Raw genomic sequence first — 21,870 nt, 5'->3', positions numbered from 1 at the left:
TTGGTGAACATGGCTGCTGAGGTCCTGCTGTATTCTCAGTGGCCGGCAAACAGTAGGTGCTCAAGAGAGGGGTGCTGAGTGGCAGGGTGAACGGGATGTTCCTGCAGGTCTGCAGGTGCCGTCTCTCTCCTTGGGCCTGCCTCTCTAGCCAGCCCCCTCCGTGCCAGCAGCTTCTTAGAAAGGCAACACCCCTATAAACACCACACTACTCCTGCTTGTGTGATCAAGGTCCAAACTCCTCAGCTCGGCCAGGTAGGTGGCCCTGCCTGGCACTCCTGCCTCATCAGACATGTGCAGTTCTGCAACCTGCACCCAATGAGGCAGCGAGCTGTGCCTGCCCTTCCTCGGCTGAGTGCATGGCAGACACAGGGGAGGCTACAAGTGGGCAATGCCTTCACCACGTGAGGGAATCTGCCCGAGGAGGAGGCCGATGCAGAAAACAGCAGGCAGAGGAAGGAACCAGGGGACAGATGACAGCCAGAGAGCCCACAAGCACCCAGAGAGGCCAGCAGGGCACTGGCCAACGACCTCATCAAGCTCCTGGACCCAGACGTTCCCAGAGTTGGAACCTTGGCTTCAATTAATATAGAGAAATAGATTCTCTTTCAAAAGTAACAGTGTGATGTTGGTTTGTCACTTGGCAGCGAGAGAACCCTAGACACTGTCCTCTCCCCCGGGCTCCCATCTTCTGGGCAGAACCTCCCCACAGCACCTGCTGGGTCCCCCTTGGCTGTGGGGTCCCTGGGCAGGAAGTGCGTGCTCTTCCTCTCGGCAGCTGGCGGCCCATCGGGTAGCCTTGGTGCGTCAGCTCACCAGCGAGGGTCTGGAGACGAGGAACGACCTTGCTCTTGTTTTACTTTAGGGTCTGACAAGAGCTCGGACTGCCTCTGCTCCCCTGAGTGCTTGTTTTTCAGACTTCTGAATCAGACCCTGGTGCTGACAGGAAGGGTGGGCCCAAGCTGTTGAGAGGGCCCAGGGGCCAGAGTTGACTGCTGCTGTGCTACTTGTTCACCTAGACTTCACCGAGGCTGGTCCCATCCCGAGGCCGCACCTCCACCCTGTCCTGATGAGAGCTGAGCACTGCACACGAGTCCGACACAGGCCTGCGCTCTCGGGCTCTGTAGGTCTGCTCTCGTGGGAAAGCCCTTCTCCTCTGTCTCTGCTGAATTCTTCAACAAGTCTGCCCGGAATGCCCCCGGGGAACAAAACTCAAGAGCCATCAGTTCAGCGAGTGCAGCAACCAGGGCGGGCAGGCACGTGCCCTGCTCAGGGGTCAGTGCTTTCCAATCACTGCCCAAAGGACATAGAGCCCAAGAGGGAGAGCAGCCGTCCTTGCTGGGGAGCCGTGTACTCTAAGCTGCCAACATGTTTGGACCCCCACCACCAACACAAGCCCCTGCAGAGGTGGCCCATGGCCCGTGCTGACCCTTTGATCATGGCCCCCTCACACTGAGGAGGACGGTCACCTATGCAAGAGTGGCTTTTCTGCAAGGCCCCATGGCTGCCAGGTCAGACTCCAGGTCCTTGTGCGAACTCATTCCCCTCTCAGTCCTCAGGGGCTTTGCGCCAGCTCCACCCTCATCAGAACCTGCTGGCAGATGTTCTGCCATGGCCCTGCTCATCCCCTGCTGTGCTTGCCCCACTGGCCCTCCTCCACATGACAGAGTCAGCAATAAGACACAAGGTTTGTCACCACCCTGAAGTGTCTCTGCAGCTCCCACCCAGCACATGCACATAACTACGTTGAAGCAAACGAGTAACTGCCCGTGCAGTGGCCCACGCCCAGGATCCCAGGAACTTTGGAGGCTGAGGCAGTAGGATCACAAGCTCAAGGTCAGCCTCAGCAACTTAGCAAGGTCTTGTCTCAAAATGAAAGGGGATGGGCAGGGAATGGAGCTCAGTGGAGAAGCATCCCTGGAACCCATCTCCAGTACCAAGAAACCAAAACCAAAACTAAGTAAGTAACTGTCACAAATCTTGCTAAACTCAAAAGGGGAAAACGAGGCTCCAAGAAGTTCATGCTGGAGGGATAACTCCCTCCTGCAGGACACGAGGGAGGCTTGACAGGGGAGCAGCCCCGGCCACAGGAAGGGTGGGGGACCAACGTTCTAGAAGAAGCCACATGTGCACAGGTCCTGCTCTAGGAAAGGGCTCGAGGGTTTTGGGCTCAGAGGGAGGCACACACACTGTCCCCTGAGGTGTGGCCAACGGCATGCCAGGAAGAAGAACAGCAAGCGCATGGGCAGGTCCCGGGCACCGTGGCTGGTGTGCCATCAGCACCCACGGGGTGGTGCCATTCTCACTGAAGGAAGAGGGGCTTGTTTATTCCCTGCTCACAGGAGTGAGGCTCCTGGTCCATGAGGGAGAGCTAAATGCCACTATCAAAGGCTCCTCTGTGACACAAAACCGTTCCATTTTCACTGGCTTATGAGGATCAGGCACTTAACTCAAAAAAGCTTCAAAACTCATTACACAAAAGAACCTTGCTTCCCTCAGAAGGCAGAAGGGCTGAGAAATTAAGTGAGGAGAACGTTCCAAGGGACCGGCTGAGCTCCATGTGCTGGGGAACTGGCGAGAAGGCTGGTTCTCCAGAAAGCCATGGGCTGCGCCTGCACCTCCATGATGCGAGGCTGCCGGGGCCTGCGATGGAGGAGCAGCGTGGGGTGGGCTCACTGCGCCATGTTGGCAAAGGTGCCCCAAGACCCCACGCTCCTTCACGGAGACCCCACAAATCCTGCTCCTAGTGACACAGGAGGCCACATCAGCCTCTCCAAGGTCACTCGACGAGGGAAGCAGACCTGTGAGGCCCTGGGTACAGGCAAGGTGGCACTGCCAATGACATCAGGATGGGGGAGGCTCCCATGGGAGACGGGAACCAAAGACGACGAGGACAGCCAGGAACCAATGGGCACAGCACCTATCTCGGCCACCCAGAGGCACAAACGTCACAGGAAGCGTGACTGCTGAAAGTCACAGCCGTGGACAGTGCTGGGGAGACTTGAATTCAAGCCACGACCAGACATGGCTTGGTGCCCGTATGTTGGCGAAGCACAGAGACACTTTAGGTGTAGCGAGGCCAAGCTGGTTGAGAATTCTCACCTGTGACAGAGATGAACAATGGTGCCGCCACCTTGGAGACGGACCAGGCAAGAGCCAGACAAGTGGCCAATAGCACAGCCCAGACGCCGGTGATCTCGTCCACAGGCTAGTGACTGAGGGTTAGGGGATGAGCACAGGGATGCGGGGGAAAGTGGCACGCCCCCTGCTCGTTCCCCAGAGAGGGACAGTGAGCGGGTCATGGGTGAAGCCTGTGTCCCAACAAATAAATCCCCCAACTGACTACAGTGAAGACACAAGTGGCAGAAGGGGACAGAGAACGACATCACCTACGTGAAGCAGGGAGAACCTCACAAGCACTGGTGATAAAGGTGCACAACGCGGACAGCAAGGACACACGGCGCTCCAGGCACCGTGCTGGGCAGGAGGGAGCAAGGGTCAGCTGCACCAGAATGCCTCACTGCTTGGCATTAACCCCTATCACACCTGGATGGTGACAGGTGCTGTTCATCACATTTTTCTGTGTATTTTGGGGACACAGAAATATTTCTATGTTCTTTAGGAACTTAGACGCAGATACGACAAGACGTGAACAGCACCTAACTCTGGGCGAGGCTGCATGGGTGCCCACTGTCTTCTCTAGGAACACTTGCCTCTTTCCTAAACAAGCGGTTACTGTGGGACCACCCTGGGGCACTCCGGCGTGTCCACTGAAGTATAAGAGGCCCATGGCCAGCAGGTCCACTGCTACATACAACAGAACCCAGGCTTGTGGGCAGCAGAGGACATGCAAGGACAGGAACTGCAGCTGACATCAGGACGGGGGAGGCTCCCACGGGAGACAGGAACCACTGAGCCACATGTGCTTCCCAACACCACCAACACCAGAGAGCAAATGGAGGTGCTCACACGGTGGAATGCCACACAGCAGCGCACCAACCAGCACTGCTACCATCACCCATGGCTGGGCATCACCACATCATGCGGACGGGAAAGCAGGACATGAGGGAGCACACACTCCAGGAGCATGTAAGGTCCCCAAACAGCCAAACCACTCCTCAGCATCAGAAGTCAGGCCCCAGGGCCCTTGGGGGAGGGCATCTGGAGACCCGTGGTCTAGCCTATGTCCAGCGCTATTGAGACGGGTGTGTTCAGGGTGTGAGAGGCCACCTATCTGCAAGTAGGCCTGGAGGCCTGTTGGACCTCAGTCTACACACAAGGCCATCAAGACCCTAGCACCATGACAACCAGGTGAGAGACAAAGAGGATGAGGAAGGAAGAACCAGGCCATGTCCACCAGAGTTATCACATATTTTAGAATAATGGAAGCCAAAGTAGGGCAGCCCCCTATGGCTACAATCTGGGGGTCCCCATATGCCTGATGCCCTGAACAGCTGGGCTAGGTTCCAGGCTGGGTCTTCACAAGAGCCATACTGGTAGCACCTTTACCCCAGGTGACGGCTCAGCATCACAGAGGCTGGGTGACTTGCTCAAGGTCAGACAGTCTGAATCAAGGCCAGTGAGGCTCCCTGGCCCAAACTCTGAGCCTCTGGACCCCACAGCTTCTAAACACCATGTGGCTCCTGAGCAAAGTGCCAAGGACAGGGGGGTTCTGACCCGGGATTCTGAACCCCAGGAAGCTGGGACCAGGGAAATAACTCAATGGCTGCAATCTCAGGCACCGAAAATATTGTTTTCCAGCATGCTCAAGATGAACCAAGATTGCCCTACACGGCCCTCAGATATTAATGGGTCCACTGGAGGGGAAGGGAGCAATTATTCTCAATTACTCAAGGAGAGAGTGAGAGCCGAGAAGCACTCTTCTGTGTGGTGAATTCAATCACTTGTCCAAAACTATGAAGAGAAACAGATGGAGCACAGGATATGTGTGTGGAGAAGGCCCTCAGAGCTGGAGGGAGAGATGCAGTAATGCCATTCATATCATCGACAGCCCCAGAAATATTGTGGGCAACACGGAACGCCCAGCAGAGAGAGAAGTGTCTTGTAATCACGTCAATTACAAAACCAACGGGTTCCACGTAGAAACAGGCTCTCAAGCTCAGCCAGAGGTGCGAGAAGTGGGGGGAATGGCCAACAATGGCCAGTTCATTGGGAGGCCTAGATCCCACATGTGTCCATCAAGCCCTCCTTGTCACCAGCCATGGCTAATGCAGGGACTTCAGGGAACCTCCTGTGGTCTGACAGCTCCACGGGAAAACTGAGCAGCTACCCATGACAGCACCCTGAAGTCCCAGGAAGGAAGGCGGCTGGGAGAAAGGACCGGAAAATCAAAGCCAGTGCCACACACCGATTTCTACACAGCCCGCCGTTTGCTCCGTGCCTCCTGCACCCCAGGCACTCTGACGGGTTCTGAGACAGAGACTCAGGGGGCCAGGCTCTGCCCCCCAATTCCATGGTGTCACTGGGGAGGGAGAACTTCAGGACTTTCAAAGTCTGTGACATAGGACAGCCAAGAGGATGCTCCCTGTGCGCTGCACACAGAAGGCATGGGGACAGAGTGGCAGATCCATGTCCAGTGGCTGGTTCTGGGCTCTCTCTTTATAAATGGCCACGATTTGTATTGGGTTTTAATTTGATATTACAGAAAGTCTCCCCAGGAAACCCACTTACTAAATCCACACGCACAAGCCAGACCTGAGCCCCGCAGTGCCTCTCCCAAGATGCTCTCTGGCCAGATGACTTGGGCAACACTTTCAGAGGCGTTTACTGCATTAAAGAGAAAGCCAGATGTGGATGTAGAATGAGCCCAGCGTCTCCTCTTCTTGCTTTGTACGTTAAGCACCAGGACAAGGTGTATAGTGGCTGGCAGAGTTTCAAATAAAGCACAAGCTTCCGTGTATGGCTTGATTCCATCGGAAAACCTGTGGTTCTGGGTGGTGACTGGGTTCCTGTCTTCCCTGTGTGTGCGGCAGACACCAAGTCCTCCTGACCCAATTCTGCTTCCCACTGGGGGGCCCTGCTGGCCCTTCTGACCTTGACCTCCCACAGGCAGTAGGCCCTGCACCCTTTCTGTGCCTCCTTGACTGCAGCAAGCCCTTCCTCTGACTGCCATGGCACCCTGGGGAGGCTGATCTGCTTGCCATTCTCCCTGTGAGGCCCTGACTTCCACAGCGGATACCAAGCTGGACTCGCCAGTTTCCTCTGGCCCAGCGTCACGCCCCAGCTCTGGGCACATTCATCAAGGGCAAGATTGGTCGGCCACGGCGTCCTGTGAGTGCCCGCTGACTCCCACCTCTGAACCCTGCTCACGGGCCTGCGGCATCTCAGGAGCGCAGAGGAGCCTTCCACAGCTCAGCGCACACCCGTCGCTCCTCCACCGCGCATGGTGGTGTGTGTTTTTAATGAGGATTTTAATGCATAATTTCTCCAACAAGTTGAATTATCTCAGCTCCCGGGAAAGCGATTTGCCTCGCCTTAATGCCGGATAAACTTCAGAGACTGAATCTATTATCCGAGGAGGCAATGACAGTCTCTCAACACTCATTTGCTCACTGAGCAGTAATGGAGGACTTCAGTAACATCGCCCAAAAAGTGAGCCCTCCACCCATGCCTGCAAAGCCCCCTTGGGCCCCGAGGCCTTCAGGGCCACCTTCCCATCTCCTGAGCTTGCCTCTCACTCATCCTGCAAAAACGCCCAGCCAAACGCAGAGCGGAGCAACCTCCGGGTCACACTCTAAGTTTTCTGCCCACTTTTGGAATTCAGATTTTTAGAACTGTGAGACCCAGTCAAGTGAAGAGGAAACACGTAGCAAAAATTTCCATTCCATTTCTGTTTGTTTATTCATTAGTTCAGGCCATGGGGATCTCATTATGTCAGGTCCTCTTCAAGGAGCAGGGACAGGGCAGTGCCCAGAACAGACCCAGGCCCCATTTCATGGGCCCCACACCAGAGCAGAGAAACAGAAAACAATTGAGTATGTGAAGAAGTCACTTCAAATAATGGTGCATGCTGGGAAGAAGACCAAGGCAGGGATATGGGTGGGTGAGAGAGGCTGGGGCAGCACAGGCACTGAGGCTTGGAAAGGCCTCCCTCTGGAGCAGGAATCTGAGCCAGAGCCGAAGAACCAAACGAGCTCTCCTTGCAGAGGTCTAGAAAAGGCCCTTCCAGGCAGAGGGATCCCTAGGTGCAAAGGCCCTGAGGCAGGAACCATGTGAAGTCTTAGGAGGGTGGTGTGGTAAGTGGAGAGGGAGAGATGGGCATGAGAGGAGGTGGCAGAGCAAGGCAGGGTACATTTCAAGGACACCTCAAAAGCACAGTAAGGAATCCCCACTGTAAGTACCATGGGTGCTGGTGGAGGGTTTTAGCGTACAGGGACACAATCTGATTTATGTTGTACAACTTTACTTTGGCTACAGGATAGAAAGTTGATTATCAGAAGGCAAGTGGAAGAGGGCAGCCACCGTGGGGGCCAGCACCAGGGACGACAGCGGCTTGGGTTACACTAATCCAAAAAAGGTTTAGGGAGGCAGGTAAACTAAGACTTTCTTTGGAGAGTCATTCTCCCTGGGGATAGTGACAGCCAACCGTGGAGATTCTGATTCTCACTAAACAAAGACATTGAAGGACTTTAGAAGATGGAAAGACATCCAATGTTTTTAGAGAGGCAGAATTAATATTGTCAAAATGGCCATGCTAATCAAAGCACTGTATAGAGTTAATGCAATTCCTATTAAAATTCTAATGACATTGTTCATAGAAATAGAAAAAGTAGTCATGAAATTCATTCAGAAAAATAAGAGACACAGAATAGCCAAAGCAATTCTTAGAAAAGCAAAGCAGAAGGCATCACAATTCCAGACCTTAAATTATACCACAAAGCTATAGTAACAAAAACAGCATGGTATTGGCACCAAAACAGACATGGTACAGAATAGAAGACACAGAGACAAATCCACATAAATACAGTTATCTCATATTAGACAAAGGCGCTATAAACATACATGGGAGAAAAGATAGCCTCTTCAACAAATAATGCTGGGAAAACTGGAAATCCATACATAGCAGAATGAAATTAGACCTCTATCTCTCACCCTGCACAAAACTCAAAGTGGATCAAGGACCTAGGCATTAGACCAGAGACCCTGCACCGACTATAAAAAAAGTAGGCTTAACTCTCCATCCTGTTGGCTTAGGAACAGACTCCTCAACAAGACTCCTAAAGCATAAGAAGTAAACTTAAGAATCCATAAATGGGGACCACAGTTGTAGCTCAGTGAAGAGCACTTGCCTAACACACGTGAGGCACTGGGTTCCATCCTTAGCACCACATAAAAATAGATAAAGGTATAAAAAATACAATAATACTTTTTAAAAAAATGAATAAATAGCTAAAAAGCTTCTTCACAGCAAAGGAAACAAGAACGTGAAGAGAGAGCCTACAGAATGGGAGGAAATCTTTGCCACCAGCACCTCAGATAGAACATTAATCTCCAGGATATATAAAGAAGTCAAGAAACTTAACACCAAAACCCCAAATAACCTAGTCACTAAATAGGCAAAGGAACTGAATAGGCACTTCACAGAAGAAATATTACTGGTCAACAAATATATGAAAAAATGTTCAATATCTCTAGTAATTAGAGAAATTCAAATTAAAACTACACTAAGATTCCATCTTACTCCAGTCAGAATGGCAATTATCAAGAATGCAAGTCACAATAAATTTTGGTGAGGAAGTGGAGACAAAGGCACACTCACACATTGCTGGTAGGACTGCAAATTGCCACAACCACTCTGGTAAACAGCATGGAGATTCCTCAGAAAACTTGGAACTGAACCACCATTTGACCCAGCTATCCTACTCTGTGGAGAGCAGAGCTCCCAGCTCCCATGAACGTGGAACATGAGCCAGAACACTCCTTTGTCTGTTTAGGTCACCAAGATCCTGGAACTGTGTGTTACCTCAGCCTTCCCAAGCCTGTCCTGACCCACAGAAGTCTCACATCTGTGACAACGAGAGTTAACTGGCTCTCCATTGTGGCTTAACTTAGCTACGAGGAATGAACCTGGTAGAGTGGTGGACTGACAGGTCAGCTACTTTAACCTGGGTGGGGTGCCAGGTGTCCCAGGACACGGATCCCTCCAGGAGGCTCCGAGGTTCTGTGCATCCACGTTAACCACATGCCTGCTACGCGCAACAGGAATTCTTTGATAAAGACAAATGCTGAGTCCCGAACTATACCGTGCACTCATTTAACAATTACAAATGGGTTCAAATTTGGGTCCAGATGACATTTTAATTCTGAGACCTGCAGACAGTTACCAGTGATGGCATTACGGTGGAAATAACAGAAAACCAAGCTACAAGGATATCCATCTGACCTGGAAAAAAGGCCAACTGCTCAACATTTCCCTGTCTAACGTTCAGGTCTCTGGATTCCGGAGTCTGTTAACAGGCCACATCTCAGGGTAACGCAGCACGAAAGCTCCAGCTCACCCACAATCCATCCACCCACTGGGTTTGGTGTGCACCCCAGTACTCCATGCAGACCATGGAGTCACCCTGAAGCTGTTCAGTCAAGGGGAAGATTCTGATGCGGCTGTATTTTCTGGGCCAGTTTAGAATCAAAGCACTCCAGAAATCGTGCCCTCAGGGTCTCAGGCCCAGTCGGGGCTGCCCGAGTCTGACCTTAACCGAGTTCATCCGTGGCCTCTGCTGGGCCTTAAATGTTCTGCATCCGACTTAGTCCTCCTGACAACGGGAAGAACTTCTCAGACGTCCTGGGCAACAGCCCAAGTGGACTAAAGGAAGGGGGTACATCTTAGCCCAGACACAGAGGAAGAGGGGTCACAGCACAATCACTGTCCAATCAGCCAGTGACAAGTTAAAGGGCAGCACAGGCTGGAGAGGACCCCCTGTCCCCCGGGAACAGGGCAGTCCATCTGGTCACTAGCCAGGCAGGACACTTGCACAGGCTGTCATCCGGTGCCAGGGCCAACCTGCCTCCCTGAGTGCGGACATTTGCTGATCAAGTTACTGGGGCGCAAGCAGCCACTGCTCCAGTGACGCCCGCTTCACAGAGGAAAGCCCACTGCTACTGGCACTCAGTCCCAGGACCTGCAGGGACGAGTCCCCCTGGCCTGGAGGTGAGGGAGGCAGGAGGCCCTGGTTGGCCCTCTGCAAAGGGAACCTGCTCACGGACCCCACTCGGACAGGACGGGCCCAGCGCTCCATGCCTTCTTCCTAGGTCACTCAACGCCAGGAGCGCCCTCCGCTCTCCAGGCCTGAGCTCAGTCCCTTCCCTGTGCTCTCAGGGCTGGTGTTCATGTTGGACTTGTTTCATCTTAAACAAGGTTTGTGTAACTGCAGGACTCGGGGAGGTGCATCTAGCCACGAGGGTGTGTGGCAGGCTGAAGGGTGCCCCAGGCCGTCTCCATCCTCATCCCTGTCACATTCCCTGGCAACAGGGACTTAGCAGCCATGACTCAAAGAAGGGTCCTGAGATGGGAGGTGAGCTGGAGGGGCTCACTGCCATCAAAAGGAGGTGAGAAGCAGACGTGACAACAAGGACACAGGCAGAGGTCACAGTGACATGACTGCAGTCCTGGAAGACAGAAGAGGGCCACAAGCCAAAACTGCAGAACAGCCAGAGACTCTCTCCTAGGGCCTCAGAAGGAACCCCGCTGCCAACACCCCAATTTTAGCCCCATCAGACCGATTCTGGACTTGTGACCTCTGTGACTGTAAGATAAATTTGTTCCTTCAGGCCCCTGTGTTTGTGATCTGTTATAGCAGCAATAGGAAGCTCATACACGACACTAGATCCTCCACTATCTGAATCCCCTCAGTGCAGCCTTGTGCTGGAGGTGCCTCAGCCAGATGCAGACAGGGTACGTTCAATGAGGAGGGTGTCAGGTAAGACCTTTGCCAATGAGAAAATCTTATGATGATAATGCGCTATGTAGGCTGACTTCTGTTTTATGACATTTTTAGACATTCTGGATGGGTCCCAAGCTTTGTATGAGCTTACAAGTCATTAGGTTAAATCAATATGTAATTTTCTGTCCTCTTTTCAAAAGAATTATTGTATTCCTTGCTACGAACAAGTTTTGTACGTGTTTGGGTTCAGTTCCACTGTTTGTTCTTCACCAGAAAAAATGAAGCATAGATTTATTCTCAACCTGAGAGAATCTGCTTTAAAACCATTCCTGCTGAAACCCAGCAGACTTCTAGGGGATCAGATTCCTAGCATTTTAACCCAGAGATCCATGCCCAAGTCGATGTATCAGCCAGTGACAGTGGCTGTCCCTGTGGAATTCCAAGGGCAGGCAGTGGGTCAGACAAACTCTTGCTGTATGACAGAGGTCTGAGGAAATCCTGCCAAGGTCCCCCTGGAGAGAGACGTGGGAAATCCACCACTCGGACCTGGCCCCTGTTTTGTCCATGGGACAGGACAGTGGTCTCTGGATGCCTCCCACTGCCCCCGGCATCAGCACTGCTGCAGGCTGGTTAAGCCACACTGCAGGTCTCAGCCCTGGAGCTGGGGATCAGCAGGTCTGAGGCGGAGCCCGAGAACCTGCATTTTTAGCTGGGGGTGGAGCTTAGTGGCAGCCTGGTGGGTGCAAAACCCTGTTTGATTCCCAGCATCACAAAAAGGAAGAAAAGAATATGCATATCATCATGTCGGCCAAGCCCCAGGGGATGCTGATGGGCCAGGTGGAGGCCACTGCCGCAGTCTGGCTGGGCACAAATCACGAGCCACTCAAGCAGGAACAAACTTTATTTCCGAACTCCTGCAAACACCACCCATGCGGCTTTCTCCCGGACATACCACACCCCAACTGGAACTCCCTCCACCGGAACTTCACCCACCAACACGAACTCTCCAGGAATCCCCGAGACAGCTCAACCTCGAACTCTCCAGGAATCCGAGAGAGCTCAACAGGAACTCCGCGAGAACTCAAAAGTACTGGCAAAATGCTAGGCACCATCCCGACTCGCTGTGGCTCTCAACAGGCCACACCTGGAGACCTACCACAGTCCCCCAGAGATCAGGCTCGTCTCAGCTCTTTTCCTGAGGAGGCTCACGGCTTCACCTCATGGGAATCAGACTGCCCCTGCCCTGCCACCTAATGTGCTGACGCTGCTGAAGAACCTCCACCTCCTGCCTGAACCGCGCTCCCCAGCTCAGCCGTGGACCAGAGCATCCAGAGAGCCCCTGACCCCTCAAGGCCCAGGCCTCGCTCCAGAGCAGTGAAATCAGAATGGGCCAGGAGGCGGGAGGCAGTGGATCCCAAGGCTCCAGGTGGCCCAAGTGCAGCCAAGCAAACAGGCGGGTGGGCAAGGGGTGGCAGCTGCTGCAGCAGACCGTGAATAGGCTTCCACACCGGGCCCAGCCCATGCTGTCCTGTCCAGTGCTGGCCCCTCACACGGTGACAAGAAGAGGTGCTCAAGAAATGCCTGCTTGGGGCTGGGGATGTGGCTCAAGCGGTAGTGCGCTCGCCTGGCATGCGTGCGGCCCGGGTTCCATCCTCAGCACCACATACAAAGATGTTATGTCCGCCAAAAAATAAAATAAAATAAAAAAAAGAGCTGCCTGCTGGACCAGGGTGTACCCCTCTACCAGTGGGGCTGTGGGTGTGCCTCCCCTCAGGGCACTGGGACCAACCCCTAGAGCAAGCCAGGTCACATGCATCACTGCCCTCATGATGGGGTGACCCTACGATAAAGAAAGCCCCCAAGCAAGTGCTCGCCCCACGGCGAGGCCAGGTGAATAGCACAGCTGTGGATGCAAACGAGAAAGGCCACTGTCCAGGACAGCGACCCATAAACTGGACCCACAGGCCAACCCCAGCTGCTACCTGGGCATCCGCACTGTCCAGAGTGTCCCTGCCACCACGGCGGATAGGGGGGCTGTGGCAGAAACGTGTGGTCACAGAGCCGAAGTGTCTGCACTTGGCCCTTCCTGGAGCTGTCGCTGCCCCTGCCCTGGGAGGGACAGCAGTGGCTACCTAGGGTGGCCGGAGCCAGGTGACTATTTTCTCTTTTCTATTTTTTCTTATTTTGGCCAACTTTCTTTAGAAAGCATGTTTTCAGGCAGCAGGAGGGCGGCCGGCCCTGCGCAGGACGTACCTTGTTCCCGATGGCCTTCTTGGGCGGGAAGCTGTAGGCCCGCACCTGGGGGAACCTGCTCTGCAGTTTGTGGTGCAGACTCCGGAACTCCGTGTACCGCCGGTAGACATTCCACTCATCGTCCTTTATCCGGATGTAGACCTGCCAAGGAAAGCAAGACGAGACATGGACTCCTCGCTCTCACCACGCTCTGCACCAGGGGCAGGGTTTCACAGCACGCCACCCAGGAAAACCAGCTCTGCGAGAGCAGGGTCAAGTCTGTGTCACCTCCACAGGGTGCCACGCGTATGCCACAGAGCAGGGCCTCAGTGGCACTGGCTGAACAAACAGGCACACGAAAGACAGGCAAGGACATCACGCTGTGTGCCATTTCCCCAACGGCAGCAGAGACCACAGTGCACTTAGCAGCAGACACTTCCACATTGTCCCGTGGGTGCTGCTGCACCAACAGGCTGCTGGGAACAGCAAGGCCACCTCCCTGGCCACCCTCTTCCCATCCACACAACCAAGCTGAGAGCAGCGGCTCACCCAGCAACTGGGGGGGGGGGGGGGCGGGGCACGCCGACCTCTGCAGGGAGGAGCTGGGATTGGATTTGGGATTGACACCAGAGTTGAGATCTGCTCGACAGCTCGGAGGAAAGGTCACCTCCAGATGGGATGAGCACACCAGGACATAAAACTTCCTTATTTTAATTAAATTGTGACTTCCCAGTGAAAGCTGTGGGGGCACCAATGCAAGGGCTCCTTCATCAGCGTTGACTGACCCCAGCATCTCCCAGGGAAACATGGCAACCACATCCCAGAGAGCAACGCACTAAGAAATTACATGAGTTGAAACAGCCCAGGGAGTAAAATCCCCAGTGAGAAATGGCTCTTGTCATTTGCAACCAGTGAATGTCAATACACATGTTAGGAACATCTTTAACCATAAAAATAGACATCTCTGATGTGAGTGATGAATTCTGCCTCTAGGTGAAACCACCTTTGAACCCCAAATGTGGACAACATGTCCTTGAACATCAGTCAGGGTCTCTCACAATATATCCCTGTGAACACGGGCAAGGAAAGTGTGTGCCAAAAATTTCAATTAATGGGTAGAAGTTTCCAGTGGAATTAGATAGAGAAACAGGAGGCCTATCAAGTTACAGAAGTCCCCAAGCTAAGAGAGACAGTAAACATACTGGTGACAGACACCAAGTACTCTCAACTGGCCTGAGGGATCTAATTCAAAGTGATGAAATTCTACAGATCAACGTGGGGTCCTAACACCACAGGAGGACACAGCACAGCAGAGACCTGGGGAACAGAGGAGGGCCACCAGGAAAAGCCCATGTGACCTGTGTCCTCATTAAAAGACATGAACTCCCAGAATAGAGGAGTTGATGGCTCTGCTCCATTCTAAATCACCAGTCCTACTTGATGGGTTTGGTTGCCACCTATTATGAGATGATCTTTGTTCAGAAAGGCCCAGATCACATGCTACTCAAACTGTGGTCCCTGGACCAGCAGCACTGGCATCAATGGGAAGATGTCAAAAATGCAGAATCTTGGGCTCCACCCCAGACAAACTGACTCAAGACCCACATTTCAACAGGAACTCCCAGTGGATCACTCACACTTTGTACACTTTGAGAGGCACTAGGCCTGAGAAGGTGATATTCAAATAATCAGAAGAAAGATGGCGACCAGGAGGATGACAACACCCAGGAACGGGGGAAGCAGGCGAGCTCTCCCAATCCCTGGAAAGGCTGTCCCCGTGGCAAAGAGGAGAGACCCGCTAAACGTGTCCAGGGGGTTTCAGGAAACAGACTTTCAGCAGGTGGAAAAGACAAGACCAATTTTAGGAAGAAGAAATTTCTAGCAGCCAAAGATGCCCGAAGAGGAAAAGGTATGTGTTAAAGGTTTCTTGTCTTAGTTGTGCACATAGTGGATGGTGACTGGCGGAATGGATATTCTATTTATATATTGAGCCCCAAAAGCACCTGGAAGGCTCGGTTAGTTTTTGAGATCTGGACCTTAGATTTCCACAATCCACAAGTGACATATAAATCAGTTAAATAAACCCAGAAGAGCTCAAGGGACTTTAGTGCATTACTCTTGAGTGACAGCAAGTGCCAGTTACCCATCTAGTACCTACTTCCCCCTGATATTCTTGGGGATAGCAATGTATTCAGCTAAAAAAAAGAGAAAAAAACTTTTAAACTAATTTTTTTTCTGCCTCCCTTACAGGTAAGAGTGGCTAATGAACTAAGAGCAAAAATCAGTGGGAACTTCTAAGCTATATAAGAAAGTTCTCTAGAGAGATCTGACTCAGCTACCAAGTATCATTTTGCTATTCTTTTTTTCCCCCTCAAACACAGATATGATGACTGGTACTCCAGGAGCCATCTTGTGATCATGAGGTGATCTTGAGAAACAGGAAGGACTCTGGGTCTCTGAGGAGAGTCATTCCACCAATTATTAATTAATCAAAATAAAAATTTTTAAAGATTTTTTTAGTTGTCAATGGACCTTTATTTTACTTATATGTAGTGCTGAGAATAGAACCCAGTGCCTCACACATGCCAGGCAATTGCTTTTCCACTGAGCCACAACCCCAGCGCCACCCCCCAAATTTGTTTCAACAAAAGAGAAATAGTCCTTAATGGTTCAGGCTAATGTCCTCGGGGTCTTTGTACTAACAGTGGAATGCAATTCTGATCTGATATGTTTTTAAAGAGACCATATCAGCTTGGGTATATTCTTATAGAAGCCCAAACACCCCCTGGAGTGTGAAAAATTCACACTTGTTGGATCATCACACATAGTGCAAATTATTCAGATCAGAGTAAGCAAACTATGGTTCACAGGCCAAGTGCAGTCACTTCCACTTGTCTGCCTGTGGCCTACAGCTGCTTTGAAACTGCAGTGGGGCCTGGGTGGCTGCCCAGAGACCACACAGCATGCAACACTCCAACCATTTACTTTCTGGCTTTTCCAAGAAAGTTTGATGACTTCTGGTCCAGCTGTTCAGGAAGTCCTCATTATGGTTATTTCTCCTCAAATCCATTCAAAATCCAATGGGAAGAGGGTAGGGCCTTTCCAAACCTCACCACCGAGACCCAGGGATACCCCATGTACAGGGGCTTCCTGGGTGATCCCAATGAGTGGTCCCTTGGGGAGGCCCTGATGTAAGGCCTGGGCTCAGGTGTGGGATGGATGAGCCCGTCACCTCCCTGGCCTGTCACTTCCTTGTCTGTACAGGAGCAGGAAGCAGCACCTCCCTCTGCAGTGACTTTAAGACCATGCAGGTCTACAGGTGACGCAGCTGTGCCTAGGGTCATGCAGACCCCTTTGCAGACGAGCTGGCAGTGAGGAGGCTGAGGCCAAGGGCTGGACTTGGTTAGCCTAGCTGAACCAAAAGGCATGCCCAGGTCCAACAGCACCAGGGCCCGTGGCTTCCTCATGTCAGGCTGTGACTCTAGCAAGGACACTCGGGTGGCAAATCAGGAGCACGAGTCCACCAGCCCTCTCCAGGCCCTCGCACCTGACAGGGACTCAGAGCAACTACTGTGCACAGGGACCAAGCAGCAGGACGAATGGATGCAGGGTCACCTGCAAGGATGGGAGCTACTGTGATCTGCGAATGGTGGATGCCAACCCACACCTTGGAGCCTCCCGAGCACAATGGTAAACGTGGCCCTTGATGTGCGTGGTCAACTCTGCTGGCATTTTTCATTTTTCATAAGGTGCATTTAAGAGCCAGCTGTTCACTGCCCTGCTGCCCGCTGGGCCCTCCCACGGACACTCCTCTGCTGCCCACACATCCCTCCTTCCTCTCCTACTCACACACCACTCCTGGGTCTGCATGTTTCATTTTTAGGATGACACCACCCAAGTCTGGCGCTCTGCTGACTACCCATAGGTGTCTGTACCAGGATCTGTCCTGTAACCTGTTCCTCCTTCCCCGGAGCCTCGTCCCTCCCAGGAGGACCCCCAGATGTTGAGCCAGAAGTCTGCACATCAACTTAGACCAGTTCTGTTCTCGCCCCCCACATCCAACGACCCAAAGACAGGCCTGCTGCTTCCACCTCTGAGCCCCTCCAGAGTCACCCACTCTCTGGACCACACCCAACCTCCAGCTGTCCTCTGGACTCCCATGTTGCCCTCCAGGCCCTGCGCACGACCCTGCTCAGACTCCTTCAAGCACTCTCCGTGAGGGATGGTCCTGCTGATGGCAACCCTCGGGGAGAGTGCACACAGCTTCTGTGGGCTTGGAAGGTTCCGGCACCACCTCAGTCTCATTTCTGGCCCCACCCCTTGCTTTGGCAAACCTAGATGGTGCCAAGTGGCCTGCATTTCCTATAAGACTCTTTGATTTCTTAATTTTTTTACTGGGATTATAAGCTGGGGTGGGGGATTAGCCACTGAGCAACATCTGCAGCCCTTTTTTTTAATGTTTTTGAGACAGGGCCTTGCCTAGCAGCTGAGGCTGGCTTCAAACTTGCAGTCCTCCTGCCTCAGCCTCCCTGAGTTGCGGGGATTGGAGGCATGAGCCACCACACCTGGCTAATGTCTTAAATTCTTGAAATGTCTTTAAAACCAGAACGATGCCTAACTTGCCTGCATTTCTGTTGAAAATCCTATGAGATGCTCGGGTCAGATCAATTATCCTAGAGACAGCAATGCTTGGCCTTCTAAGCTCCTCCTAGGTGCATCCCCACTATGGGGGACAACAGATGTTCAAGGACTCTGAATTTCAGTCAGCTGGCACTAGAAAGGACCTTGGAGACTGCGTAATGGGGCTGGTGTGACAAACATCCCCATCCACCCCATGCTGTCCACTTGAGAAGGGTGCCAAGGTGGGCTTGGGTGGTGCTGCCACCTGGACTCAGGAGAAAACTTGGAATGGAACTACCATTTGACCCAGCTATCCCACTTCTCAGTTTATACCCAGAGGACTTACAATCAGCATATTTCAGTGACACAGCCATATCATGGTCTATAGCAGCTCCACGCACAATAGATAAACTATGGAGCTAACCTGGGTGCCCTTCAGCAGATGAATGGATGAACAATGAATATTTTATATATAAATATTATATATATATAACATATAGCTCTTGGCTGCAGACCAGCGCCACCTAGGGAGCACCTGTGACGAGATGGTGTCACTAAAGGCAGGCACCCTCATGGTGGTCCTCAAGGTAGTACCAGGATCACCCCCTCCTGCTGAGGACCCAGTCTTGAGGAGGCCACATCACTTGCCCAGGCAGGTGGGACAGAAGGATGTGAACCCAGAGCCATCCCCTGCCAAGTCCTGATGCTTTCTACCACTGTGGGTCCAGCTCAGAGGCCCAGGGGACCTGAAGCCAGCAGTGCAGGCAGCCAGCAGAATCGAGAGCCTGCCTCTGAGCAGACCATGTGACCTCAAGGAGGGTCTCCTCCTACCTCACCTGCTCAGGTACTCTCCCCCTTCAGATCCCTTCTAGTGCCATTAAAATCAGCCGGGATTACCTAAGGGGGGAGCCTCACAATAATGCTTGAGCATTTCCCAAAACTGGAAACCTCACATTTGTCCTCGATTACACTTTATCAATCATAGGCTTATTTCAGTGAAGAACTGAAAAACCTTATGCTCAAAATTGTTGGGGTTATTTATTTATTTCTATTTTGTTTAAAGTCTCCCCCAACCAAATTAATTTTGACTGGTCCCAGTTCCCTCTGGTTGAACTGTAAAGGTAATTCCTTGGAGGGATAAAAGAACTCAACCTCTTCTGACACCAAGTTCCCTTTTAACATGAGCAATAAAAGGCCATTTCAAGTCCGATCTCCTGGAGTCAGAAAAGAAGAATGAGAGAGAAGGGTAACGTCTGGGATCAGGAGTGGGGCAAGTCCTCTCTTCTGTTTTAAGAGGAAGTTCAGGTCTTGAGATTTCTTTCCCACCAGGAAGGACCGCCCCAGTGATGCCCCTGATGACGCAGGGCGGAGGAGGGACACTGAGGGTGGCAGGTAGAGGGACGCCGAGGGTGGCAGGGCAGAATCCTTAGTTCATCATCGAACAGAACCCAGAACCAGCGCCTGCCCGGACAGGGCCACGGGGAAACGCTTCCTTTCTGAAGAAGGGAGTCGGAGCTTGTTTGGTTCCAAGTCCCGGTTCTGGTGTTTCAGGTGTGCCAAGAGAAGGCCCAGGCTCTTGACAAAAGCATGTGGCCCGGCAGGCTGATGGTACGGCCCCCAGGCCTGGGCTGTGCCGGGGAAAGGCCTGGCTCCCCTCGCCCCCCGCTTTCCTGGCTGTGGTCTTGGGGATGTTACCCCACCTGGAGACTCGGCTTCTCCGTCTGTAGAATGGGGACAAGGCCAGCTTCGCTGGGTGGCTGCCGTGCCCGGCAGGCAGCAAGCAATGGCAGCTGTTAATACCACAACCCCTGTCACCTTCGTCATCCGCTGCCTTTGTGTACACGAACTTCCCCATTACAGAATTAGGGGTAATTATAGGATGTGCAATCACGAAATTAAAGCAGGTAATTACCATGCCTAATTAATTGTCGAATGCAGGCAGGCGAGGAAACACAAACAGCGAGCACAGGGTGTGGCTGGGACAGCAGAGCATCCCCTCTGCCCACAGAAAACGCAATAGTTGATAGCAAGCTCCATGAATGGCCTTCTCCAGGGGGCTTTTGAGTGCTGAATGAAAGCCGATAAGCACTCCTCGGGCTTCGGGCCCAGAATGAGCTACATGTCCTCTGCTGCTGCAGGCCAGCTGGGTACTTCTACAGCCCTGTCACACAGCACCCATGGTTCTGGAGCAGAGTCGTATTTTAGGAGGAGGGGCTTGTAGGAGATGTTTGATGGACACTGTAAACCTCCTCGAGGATCAGACCCCACAGAGAAACCCACTGGCACGAATGTGGCAAGAAGTCACAAATAAATGCGCCTTTACATGCTGCTGGTTTAGGTCCCACACAGTGGGCTTCCCGGCTTGATCAGCATACGACACCTCCCTTTCCACTTCTATCCTCATGCAACCTCTGCGTCAGGCAGACCCCGCACCTCAGAGCCAAACCCTGGGTCTTGCATGTTGTGATAGTCAAGAGTGAGCACGCATGTTCTTGGACTTGGGCACAACAGCATCCCACTCAACAGGACCTTTCTATGCCAGACAGTGTACATAAAAAGTTCCCCCAGATTCCTGCATTTTTATATGCCCTCAAGCTGTCTCAAGTAGTGACTAAGAAATGTGCCCAACATGACCTGGGAGGCAGCGGAGGCCAGAACTGGGCCTTCAAGCCATGTGGTACCAAAGCCCAAGACGCAAGGCCCCCATCTGAGAGAAGAACAAGCGCTAGGAACTGCAGGGGGCCCGTGCCCTTCATGAGGACTGTCAAGTGCAAAGACAGTCGATGACGTTAGGATAACAAAGATTCTGTTAAAAATGCCTTTAGGTTCCTAATTCATTCTGCTTCCTTAATAGCCAAAGAGTGAAATGATTTGTGTTTTGGTTCGTGGCCCGTGTTAATGTATCCTAGCAAAACTTTCCTTTTAATGAAATGGCTTCATGTGTTATTAACTATAAGTGTCCTCAGTGCTAGAACAAAAAGCCTGAATTACTGTATGACCACGCTGATGGAGTGATGTTATTGCAGCCAAATGCTGAGAATAAGATGAAGAACGTAGCCAAAGAAAAATGACTTTCCAGTTCAGTGGGTTATGTAAAAAAGGGAGGCGAGTAAAAGACGAGATGTGTTATTTACAAAGAATCGCCCGCACAGTCCCACGGGTCTTTTAAAGGCGGGTATGGAGCAAGGGCGTGGAAGTGGAATGGACCAACACAATCTCTGCTTTGCCTGGGACAGCAGTATCAAGTAGTGACTAAGCGACAAGCAGACCCTTCATATGGGGATGCGGCTCAGTGCAGTTGTTGGCTGTGCTCCCACCTGAGCTCCAGGGTCCCTGGACACTTACCACCTATCTAGAAGCTTCTCACAGTGGCTTGGTCGGTGGTACCCAAGGCCCAACCTTCCCACCTGACTGCTTGCATTTCAGGGGTTTCATAGGCGATCAGAGCTGGCCCACAGATTCAGGGCATGTGCCTGTCCTTCAAGACCCGAGCCAAGTCTGGTGTCTTTCCTCCATCAGAAGGGGTGCTGCCTCTTCAAGGTGGCCTCTTCTGTGCCAAGCTAGGGCTGCCTCTGGAGCTATCGTGGAGAGCAAAGCTCTGATCCCTGCCCTCCTGGAGCTCAGGGGCCACAGAACACCCCGACTACCACTGATAATCACACATGGATGTAATTTCCAGTAGGGACTAGGGCTGTAGGGAAGGGCCAGGTTCTTTCACTGGGTGAGGCCGGCAAGTGGGGAGAGTTAGCCGAGCAAGGATGCGGACCTAGACCACGACCACAACTAAAGAGAGACTAAAGGACACAGATATACATGGCAGTGGGACGTGATTGGAGCACCCTGCCATTTGTGACAATGCGGGTACACCTGGAGGGCACCATGTTAAGTGAAATAAGCCAGACACAGACGAGTGCTGTGTGGGCTCACTTACCCGAGCACTCCAAGGTCTAGCTCACAGAAGCGAGCACAGAGGGGGCTGCCAGGGGCCAGGTAAGGATACTGATCAGAGAGGACAAAACCTGAGTTATGGTAAGTTCTGGGGACCCAAGGGACAGCAGAGTGACTACAGTTAGTAATACTGTATTATATACTTGACGTTTGGAAAAAGCCGATTTCAAGT

The 21,870-nt window shown here is 52.3% G+C and overlaps 1 protein-coding gene across 3 annotated transcripts in view; it reads right to left on the bottom strand.

Annotated features, from left to right (window-relative positions):
- Positions 1 to 21,870, bottom strand: part of Snx29 (sorting nexin 29) — a 389,526-nt gene that overhangs the window by 33,459 nt on the left and 334,197 nt on the right. For all 3 annotated transcript variants that reach the window (XM_076839902.2, XM_076839903.2, XM_076839904.2), the window contains one exon: positions 13,152 to 13,292. In XM_076839902.2, coding sequence (XP_076696017.1) covers positions 13,152 to 13,292 — 141 coding nt within the window. The remainder of the gene's footprint in view (positions 1 to 13,151; positions 13,293 to 21,870) is intronic.

This window comes from Callospermophilus lateralis, chromosome 19 (genome assembly GCF_048772815.1).
Source record: "Callospermophilus lateralis isolate mCalLat2 chromosome 19, mCalLat2.hap1, whole genome shotgun sequence".
In the NCBI taxonomy this organism is placed as follows: Eukaryota; Metazoa; Chordata; class Mammalia; order Rodentia; family Sciuridae; genus Callospermophilus; species Callospermophilus lateralis.
The sequence above is the reverse complement of the archived record's forward strand: the minus strand, read 5'-3'. Positions and strand labels throughout refer to the sequence as shown.